This window comes from Hippoglossus hippoglossus, chromosome 1 (assembly GCF_009819705.1).
Source record: "Hippoglossus hippoglossus isolate fHipHip1 chromosome 1, fHipHip1.pri, whole genome shotgun sequence".
NCBI lineage: Eukaryota > Metazoa > Chordata > Actinopteri > Pleuronectiformes > Pleuronectidae > Hippoglossus > Hippoglossus hippoglossus.
This window is the reverse complement of record NC_047151.1, coordinates 29239071-29249277: the sequence shown is the minus strand read 5'-3', so window position 1 is coordinate 29249277 and position 10207 is coordinate 29239071. Positions and strand designations below refer to the sequence as shown.

Sequence of the window (10207 nt, the reverse complement as noted above, 5' to 3'; positions counted from 1 at the left end):
AAACCAACCTACTGGGAGTTTAACTGGTTCAGCTGGAGTCACTCTGTCTGTCACAGGTAACATTTACATTAGAGTCAGTTTGAAATGTTAGTGTGTATGTTGAAATAAAATCACATGTTTGTTCACAGACCCTCAGCTCCAGGTACATGTGAGGAGATCAACAGCCAATCCATATCCTACCTGGACAGAGCTGACCTGTCACAGCAGGTGTCAGCTCCCTGATCATCTTTCCTACGTTTGGTACAATAACAATAAACTTGTTGGACGAAAAAAATACTTTCACCTCCAACACTTTAATGCTGAAGACAGCTATCACTGTGCTATAGAAGGACATGAGCGTTTCCCTTCTCCTACATTGGGTGAGTTTACTCCTCCTCATGAAGCTACAATAATGTGGAAATAATTTAAATTTAAACTTTTAACAAATAATACAGACAGTGTTTTGATTGTATTCTCATCCTGTGTGTTAATATAGACTATCCTTCAGATGCTCCAAAGGTTCCCTCTGTGTCAGTGAGTCCCTCTGGTGAGATCATGGAGGGCAGCTCGGTGACTCTGACCTGCAGCAGTGATGCTAACCCAGCAGCTAATTACACCTGGTTCAAGGAGGACGAGGACTCACCAAAAGCATCAGGACAAATCTTCACCATCACTGATATCACAGCTGAACATGGTGGAAATTATCAGTGTGAGGTCCAGAACACACGAGGACGTAGTAACGCCACCTTACATCTGACTGTTGGAGCAGGTGATTTTAGCTCTCTGACTTTTACAGCCTACACCCCCCCCCTCCTTTTCATTGCTCCAGAACCTTAAACCATCAATACTCAGGATTTCCAGATGTGTCACAGCTGTATATCAAGCCCATCATATTGCACATGAACAATACTGACTGACCAACAGCATCACCTGGCAAACTGAGTCATCAGTCTAACCACACTGCTAATGTCTCCTGTCTGTTGTCCAGGGAAGTCAGTGATGATCATGAATATCCTCAGGTACACTCTGCTGGTCGTGCTGGTTCCAGTGCTGGTCTGGACTCTGTGGACGAGGTAAAACAATACAAATCCATCAGTTCACCCTCTGCTCTTTTACTGTCTTCTTCAAATGTCTTCAAACACTAGTTTCAGTGTTATGAAGTTCATTCTGTCAAATGTTGTGTTTGTTGTGGTTTTCGATCCAGGATGAAGAAAACTCTGAGCTTGAAATCAGAAGCGAATGAAGCTGTGGAGATGATAGAGGTGAGAGACAGTGAGGCCAAAAGAATGACTCCATATCACTGTTTTCATCTCACTATGTCAGAGAAAGAGATAAAACATTTCTTGGATCAGCTACTTTGTCTGAATCTGCCCCAAAATGTAAAAGGTTCTTTCCATTGACCGTATATTAAAATGGACGTAGACTCTGGGTCTAGAAAGTGAAGTGAATGATCCACTTAGAGTCAAACAGACCATAAAGCACCGCAGGCATTGGGGCATGGATACCGTGTGATTGACAGCTAGTACTGGGTGCAGGTCGCAGGTTTAGGTGGGCGGGCAGTGTCCTTGGGCCCTGAGTCAGGCTCCACCCCCTCTCCTCCAAATATGGTTACTTCTGGTTTCAAAAAACCAAGATGGCGCTGGACATCATGTCAAAAATGGAGGCTTCAAAATGGCAGCTCACAAACCAATGGGTGACGTCACAGTGCGTTGACACTTCTTTCTTGGCCCATGTCCCATCCTTCCACCAAGTTTTGTGTAAATCAGTTTAGCAGTTTTTGTGTAATCCTGCTGATGAACAAACAAACGAATGGACAGGGGGCGCAACAACGTTCAAACTATTTTGAATGAACTGTGATTATATGCAGGTTTCATGAATAAAGTCCAGTGAGGCTTAATATGTTCTCATCTCTCCCCCATCAGTCACACAACTGTCCTGAGTATGACGACGTCGCTGCTGCAGCACAGACAGAAGACACAGAGGAGCAGGAAGACCTGGTGTGAAGCCTCAGGTCAGAGCCACTGGGACAAACACAACCAAGATGGACGACTTCAGAGTACATCCGTACAAGAGAGTTTTACAGAAACCATAGTGTGTAGTTATTAAATACAGGAAATCTGTCCAAGCAACAAAATATCTGAGTGCAAGCGCAGAGTTTGAGCACAAGCAGAGCAAATCTAAGCACCAGCAGGAGCTGTGTGAGTGCAAGCGCAGGGTTTTGAGTAAAAACACCACGAAATCTGAACGTGCAAGTCCAGCTCTCAAACTAAAAGACCACACTTTTGAATAAAGAGGAAAACACCCACACATTTCCTTTCTACTCATGGTTTCATGTTTTCTTATCTCCTCAGGTGCACTGTGATTGGTTGATGAAAGTATGTGAGAGGAAACAGGAAGTATCTCTCTTTCCATCCCCGGTTGCAGCAGCAGCAGTTTGTGCAGCATGACCTTTAGAGCAAGAGTATTGTTGTGTTGTTTCTTTTCTTTTTCTTTTCTGATGGGTCCAGTCGTCCAGTTTTCGCAGCTTTATTTCTGTGAGCTTTAGTTCTGATGTTGGTTTAGGTTGAAGGAAGATTCTCAGGTCCTACGACCCTTTGTGGGTTGGTGTGTTGGGTTTTCCTTCTTTTGTCCATTTTGCCGGCCTGTTGTTGAAGTTGTTGTCTTTTCTGCAATAAATAGATTTTCTTTTTGCTGTTACCCTCTGAACTATGTTGGACGTCTTGGTGATGAGCCTTTGAGGCTGTGGTAACACCACGTGACTCATCTCGTGTCTTATACATGATATTAATGTGGTTATTACATGGATAATGAATTATTATGTATCGTGATTTTATGATTCTTTCTTAAATAAATGTTTTTGGTCTTTTGTTTTCACTCCTTATCTATTTGTTTGTTTGTTTTTCAGCAGAATTACACCAGAAAACTAAAAACAGATTTTTCCATTAACTAATTGAATTTGGGCATGAATCCTGATAAAGGGGCGGAGCCAGGAGCCTGTTTGTGTCACTTTCTTTATAATTGTGAGACTGATGAAAACAGTCAGGATCATTTAGAGGACTGGTTTCTATGAGTGATTGAACTCTGGTGCAGCTCGATTGAATTGAGGGAGATTGAATTGATGGAGGCTGGCATGTGCACACATAGACACCAAAGGGGGCTTGAGCCACTGCCCTTTTTCTTCCTCCAGAGAAAGTGCCCTTTTTTAAATACATGAATATTATATTCCTGTTTGCGCACAGCTTCCCTGTCAAACAAATATATTGAAATATAATAAAACATCTAAATATCAGGTGGGGAGATTAGACTAGTCTCTATAAACCAGCACCTCGGACACGGAGACCCGAGACTCCTCCTCGCTGATCGACCCGGGTACTGAGCAGGACCCGCCCTCCCCTGACCCGGCCCCTGGAAACCTGGACTCCTCCCCCAATCCCTCAGAGGAAGTGAAGGAGGAGAAAGAGATGGCCGCCAAGACCAGCAGCAGCTTGGCTCCGCCCCTCTCAGAGGATATATATCTTTATATATATATGAGTATATAAAAGCGGTGCTTTATTTGACTGTGGTTGAAATAAAGCCGCCATGTTGGACCAGCTGGAGCTTTTATTTTCTTTACTGAAGTACATTCCATAATCTATTGTTTATTTTGGCTTCTTCTGCTGTGTTCTGATTCTCCTGATTTTATTTTAATAGAGAATAAATTAATAAAACGGTTTTAATAAGAAGAATTGTGACCTGAAACTCGTCTGGAGCTGTGAGGCTTTTTCTTTCCTGTGTTGAAGTGGATTCTTTCAGGTTGGTTTCTGCAGCGGAGACGAACAGGAAGAGAAATGATCGTAAGACCTGAGAGTGTAAGTAACGTTTGAATTGTTTTCTGACACTTTGACGTGATGTCGGCTCCCGATAGTGAAGCCCAGGTTGGGAAACAGAGTTTTGAGAAGCAAACAAATGAACTTTACTGACCGACGGGCTCCGTCTGTTTAAGCTGTGAGTTTAACCACATGAACATTCTGACATCATCACATGACAATGCCATGAGGTCTACTCTGTTCACCATTAGCATGTTAGCTGTGTAGCTAACAAATGAGCAATTCAATTTATTACCTTATTTAGAATTTTACTACGGTTCATTGAATGTAAATAGATGAATTTAGATAATAGATAAATGTGTAAAGATGGACATGACAGCTGATCGCCCCCTGGTGGCCAGCTGCAGTGTAGGTCAAACCCTCCTCCATGTTAGCAGATGGGACATGGAACTAAAAAGAAATCAAAGTAGCTGTTTAATAAATGTTTGTGAAGATGTTTCTGTCATTTCAGGTCGTTCTTATCTCACTGATGTTTGTTCAAGTGTTTCTGATCAGTTTGGTTTTCATCAGTTATTTGATGATATAAGAACGGGCTGAGACGTGATGATTGACAGCTGACCCTGACTCCTGCGCCTGTATCCTGGATGTTCTCAGTTCCAACGTCCGCCCTGAAGAACTCGTCCGTCAGTGAGGCCTCAGGTTTGTCCTGCTGGGACATTGTGGACTTGATGCACAGTTTCCGTAAGACTTTTCAAAAGGGAATTACCCAGAGTTCACAGCGTTGAGGCGTGGGAGAACCAACCTGGAAGGAGCAACCAACTCCGACGTTGACTTGACGAAAGTATAAACCTGCAGCTCGACTCAAAGCTGGAATCTAAGCATCACTTTCTGACTCTTTATTTTCTAAACTAACTTCTTTCTTCCACAGCTCATGTTTTAACCAGAAAACGTCAAAGTGAATGTTTGTGCTGTGAACACGTCTCTGCTCTGGTTCTCACAGCAGAAGTGTCGAGGTTCCTTCTCCTTTTCTTTATCTCCATCTTCAATCTGCACATCAGAGCGTTCATCGTGTTGAAACCGTCGTCTCACTCTGACGTGCAGATCCTCGATGGAGACAGAAGAAAGGGGAAGCTTTGATCGATCTGTTTACCACAGAAACATAATTCTCAGCATTCAGATTTGAACTTGGTCCAAAACTGGTTTCAACAGACTTGTTTTTCTTTTCCTTCTCATGTTCTCATCACTTCAGCAAAGTCGATTTGTTTCAATTTGATTGACCTGAAACCGATTTGACTATAAAAGAACATTTGGTTTTCTCAGTTGCTTCTGTCATTAATGAACTGTTCATTTCAGCTCCAGGGTTAATTCTTCTAATTGATTCAGTAATGGGACGAGGCCCTTCAGTGCTCAGCTGCTCTCCTTCCTTCTCTCGCTCATCTTGTAAATACCTTTGTATCTGAAATCGTTCACAGCTTCATGAAGTGACAACACAAAACAAGAGACGTGTGAAAGACAAGAAAAGACCTCCCATAGTATCTGAAGTTCCTGATTTCAAACTGCTAAATGTTTGTGATCTTCTTCCGTATTTGTGAGGAATATGTTCAAATAAGGTCACAGCACCGATCTGAGGGCGACTCCTGGTCGAGGTCTAACAATCTTCTCTCCTTCTGACATCGTTCACTGACTCGTCCGTCTGAAGAGAACTCAACAGCAACGTCTGACAGCTTCTCCAACAAAGGAGGTAAATACACTTCAGCTCATTTCACTCTAAAGGAAACTTCAGTTATATTGAGCCTTGAGTGGCGTCTCTTATCTGACACATTGTCAAAGGTTTGATTTTGATGAATGTTTTTTCAGAAGCCAGGTCTGAAGTATGGAAGCAAAGAGCAGCCAAAGCTACAATTACTATGAACTGTATTTATTCTATACAGCCCTGATCACACGATGTTTGGGGCTGATGCCGATATTAGGGAGTAAAAAAAATTCTGCTGATCAAAAATATATCGTCAGTGATTCCTGAGATGTCGTTATCAAACCTTTGTGACAAATATATGTAACTGAGGTTTTATTATTTATTTTTTACAGTTTAACAATTAACTTAAATAAAAAATAACTAAATAAAAAGAAAACACATATACAACCAAATATATAGAACTTGAATTAAGAAAAACCCTTTCAGATAAGATGCTTATTGTTTATTGTGTAAAGTACGTTTTGATATCGGCGACATAAAGGAGGAATACGTCTGAAGACTCTTATTGGCTAATGGGTGAATGGGTGGAGCTGCAGTTGTAGTCAGAGATCGTCCATCTTACTCTGATGTGGAGAAACCATTGAGCTATTCCAGTTCCATACATCGTATATACAAACTGTACGTACTGTATTATTCTCTATAACACACTTTCTTTATAACAAGACAAATCTATAGTTTCACACAAACCACAATTAGGTTTTGAGATTTTTTTTTTAGGTGAAAACTATTTACACGATGCATCAAAGTGTCTCCATTGAAACCACATGTGGATCTGCTCTAACTTACAAATATCAGTTATTGGAAAGATCCGTCCACTGAATATGATTATTTACATCTGAATCCATAAATTAGAAGAAATTTAAGTTGAAATCTACGAAAAATTTTGAAAAAGTCCTGATCTGAGTTCAGATACCTTTAATAAACCTGATCTGAGTTCAGATACTTTTAATAAACCTGATCTGAGTTCAGATACCATGTTAATAAACCTGATCTGAGTTCAGATACCATGTTAATAAACCTGATCTGGGTTCAGATACCATGTTAATAAACCTGATCTGGGTTCAGATACCATGTTAATAAACCTGATCTGGGTTCAGATACCATGTTAATAAACCTGATCTGAGTTCAGATACCATGTTAATAAACCTGATCTGAGTTCAGATACCATGTTAATAAACCTGATCTGGGTTCAGATACCATGTTAATAAACCTGATCTGAGTTCAGATACCATGTTAATAAACCTGATCTGGGTTCAGATACCATGTTAATAAACCTGATCTGGGTTCAGATGGCCGCCCGGAGCCGGATCACGGTTCTGCTGCTGCTCTTCCTCCTGTCGACTGAACACAGTTTTGCTGTGGACCAGAACAAACTGGCCTCGCTGGTAAACGAACTCTTGAGCAAGTGAGTCAACTTCTGAATCCTGACCTGACGATGTTTACATGGACAATGATGTTTATGACCTGTAGTACAGGCAGTCACCAGGGGGCGATAAAGAGCTTCAGCATGGGGGCTGACATGTCGTCCATCTTTATTTACAGTCGATGGTCATTGCTGGGACACGACCTACAGGTCACTGTGTTGTGTACATGGTAACATACATGTTTAACCTGTTGACCTCATTTCACCCTTTTTGCAGCTACCGTTTTAATGGTATGTTCAGTCTGGCCGTGAGTATCCCGCAGAACCAGAACCAGAACCAGAACCAGAACAAGAACCAATACAAGAACCAGAACCAGGGCGCTAACCGAATCATCCAGGAAGTCCTCAATAGTGACCCTGCTGACGACGTGAAGAACAAGATCAACATGGATGAAGTGTACGTTGGCAGCAGGATGGTTGCAGCCAAAGTTCTGAAGTGGAAATATGGTGCTGATCATGCAGAGTCACGTGTTGTGGACAACTGGGACCAGTTGTACAACAGTACTCAATTCAATCAGGAGGATTTGTTGCTTTTCTATGTTTTTGCCTCCCCATGTGTTGAAAAATGTACAAGTTATGGACACACAGAAAACATCCTGAGCAGGATAAACAACATTCAGCGTTGGAATAATTACGCAGTTGTGTTTTCTAAAATATTCAAGCCCAGAAATGGTCGGGAGAACACAGACCAAGAGCGCATTGATGCCCTTGAGCGACTCGCAACGTTCAAGGGTGAACGAGGTCCAATTGGTCTAGAAAACATCTTCCGCTGTGACAGAAAAGAAAACAAACCGATGCAGTGCGTCAGCTGCTCAAGTAACGGTCAGGTGGCACACGAATGTGTGTCAGACAAACCGCCCTCTGCTCCTCCTCACAGGGGGGTGTTCGGGGTAACAGGAATTCAGGTAGAGGTGACTCCTCCTCACAGAGCGGTGTTCAGGGTAACATGGATGCAGGTACAGGTGACTCCTCCTCACAGAGCGGTGTTCAGGGTAACATGGATGCAGGTACAGGTGACTCCTCCTCACAGAGCGGTGCTCAGGGTAACATGGATGCAGGTACAGGTGACTCCTCCTCACAGAGCGGTGCTCAGGGTAACATGGATGCAGGTACAGGTGACTCCTCCTCACAGAGCGGTGCTCAGGGTAACATGGATGCAGGTACAGGTGACTCCTCCTCACAGAGCGGTGCTCAGGGTAACATGGATGCAGGTACAGGTGACTCCTCCTCACAGAGCGGTGTTCAGGGTAACATGGATGCAGGTACAGGTGACTCCTCCTCACAGAGCGGTGCTCAGGGTAACATGGATGCAGGTACAGGTGACTCCTCCTCACAGAGCGGTGCTCAGGGTAACATGGATGCAGGTACAGGTGACTCCTCCTCACAGAGCGGTGCTCAGGGTAACATGGATGCAGGTAGAGGTTCCGATGATGGCAACGGAAGTGATTTAAGGACAGCAGAGGACGTATCGTCCCCACAAATCGGCTTTGATTGTGACTTTGATTATGACTTTGATTATGGAAAAGTGAGCAGAGGTAAAGGAGGTAAAGGGAGAAGAGGGAAAGGAGGGAAAGGAAAAGGGAGAAGAGGGAAAGGAGGGAAAGGAAAAGGGAGAAGAGGGAAAGGGAGGAAAGGGAAAGGGAGGAAAGGAAAAGGGAGAAAAGGGAAAGGGAGGAAAGGAAAAGGGAGATGTCGGAAAGGAGGGAAAGGAGGGGAAGGAGGGAAAGGAGGGGAAGGAGGGAAAGGAGGGAAAGGAGGGAAAGGAGGGAAAGGAAAAGGGAGAAGTGGGAAAGGAGGGGAAGGAGGGGAAGGAGGGAAAGGAGGGAAAGGAAAAGGGAGCAGGCGAGGGGAGAGGAGCAGAAGACAGGGTTTGGACCAGGAGTGGATTTTTGTCACAGATTTTTGAGAAGCAAACAAATGAACCTTTTCTGAACGACAGGACTGAGTCTGAGTTTAACGCAATTAGCTTTTCTCACATGATCACATGATAATGCTACGATTAGCGCGTTAGCTGTGCAGCTAACCAATGAGGCTTTGAGCTTTGAAGGAATTAAATGTATTACTTTAGAATTGTATTACGGTTCTTTGATTGTCTGTTAATAGATAAACTTCGATAATATTAAAAGATAAATGTATAAAGATGGACGACATGACAGCCACCAAAAGTGAAACCAACACGCCTTGATCGCCCCCTGGAGGCTGGCTGCTGTATAGGTCACAAACTCCTCCTCCTCCATGTTAGCAGATAAAAAAAACTGAATAAACATTAAATAAATGTCTCTTAAAGATTTCAGTCATTTCAGGTCGTTCTTATCTCACAATGTTGGTTCAAGTTTTCCTGATCAGTTTGGTTTGAATTAGTTATTTGATATAAAAACAAGACGTCCACGATATTTGGGCTTCATTTGTGGACAGAGGCAGGAAGTGAAGCTGCGTCGTTAATCTTTATTTACAGTCGATCGTCTGAACCAAAATCCACGACAACCTACTTATGTAATCTATAAAATCAAATCTATGTAAAATGCATCACTGATTTTCCTGATGTTCTGTTTTTTCTTATTAAAGCTTTGCTCAGCATCCACTCTGGTCTCTGTGTGTGTGTGTGTGTGTGTGTGTGTGTGTCTGTGTGTGTGTGTTGAATATTGTCTTTATAATCTGTTTAGGTTTTTTATTATGTTAGCCAACCAGTGCAACCTGTTATTACTTGTTACTGGACGACATACACACCTACCTACCTACTGTAATTGTAATATAATCCAATCCAATATAAAAACACATGAGTTTTGGTTTGTTTTCTTCTTAGTTTTTTCCACTGACTGGAACTGTCTCTTATTTGTTTAATCGTCTGACCCTCGGTCGTCTGTGATATTACAACATTTCCGAGAACGTGTTTGTTGACACTCGACTACAAAATATAGATGAACACAACAAGAAGTTCTTATAATGACTTTATACAATCATATGTATGATAATAATATTCACTCTGCAATGTAATAAACACGGAGGAAGATATTCCGTCTGTGCACCACGATGACGATAAAGCAGATTAAGTTGAATGTGATCTAAGGTCACTTGGAGTCAAACAGAAATATTGAACAATGTTTAACGAGATCGGTTCAAGGTTCAAGGTTTCCCACAATGCTTCAGTCCAACGCCGTGCGTATACATATCAGAAATTCAGAAGCAGATAACAGACTTCGGAACGAGCAACAGACGCTAACAGTTTTTCTTTTATCTCTACACAAA

At 42.4% G+C, this 10207-nt stretch overlaps 2 protein-coding genes and 1 long non-coding RNA gene across 3 annotated transcripts in view; 2 read left to right on the top strand and 1 right to left on the bottom strand.

The window, feature by feature from the left end:
- The window catches only part of LOC117764401, a 409608-nt gene that overhangs the window by 248512 nt on the left and 150889 nt on the right, over window positions 1-10207 (bottom strand). The gene's annotated exons all lie outside the window — the stretch shown is intronic.
- On the top strand, window positions 3-2853 carry LOC117764683 (B-cell receptor CD22-like). The gene is made up of 7 exons (XM_034590653.1): window positions 3-56; window positions 129-359; window positions 476-748; window positions 968-1052; window positions 1184-1241; window positions 1902-1990; window positions 2331-2853. Exons 3-6 carry the CDS (start codon window positions 535-537, stop codon window positions 1980-1982), a joined length of 438 nt encoding a protein of 145 aa, XP_034446544.1. The 5' UTR covers window positions 3-56; window positions 129-359; window positions 476-534; the 3' UTR covers window positions 1983-1990; window positions 2331-2853.
- On the top strand, window positions 8710-9121 carry LOC117764856. Its single transcript, XR_004614466.1, has 2 exons — window positions 8710-8745; window positions 8797-9121. It is a non-coding gene; the product is annotated as an uncharacterized LOC117764856 (long non-coding RNA).

Excerpts from the sequence above, each read along its gene's own strand:
- LOC117764683 (XM_034590653.1), top strand. The coding sequence starts at position 535 with ATGGAGGGCAGCTCGGTGACTCTGACCTGCAGCAGTGATGCTAACCCA. Across the intron at positions 749-967 it reads ACATCTGACTGTTGGAGCAG|GGAAGTCAGTGATGATCATG; the intron begins GTGATTTTAGCT and ends TCTGTTGTCCAG. Across the intron at positions 1,242-1,901 it reads AAGCTGTGGAGATGATAGAG|TCACACAACTGTCCTGAGTA; the intron begins GTGAGAGACAGT and ends CTCCCCCATCAG.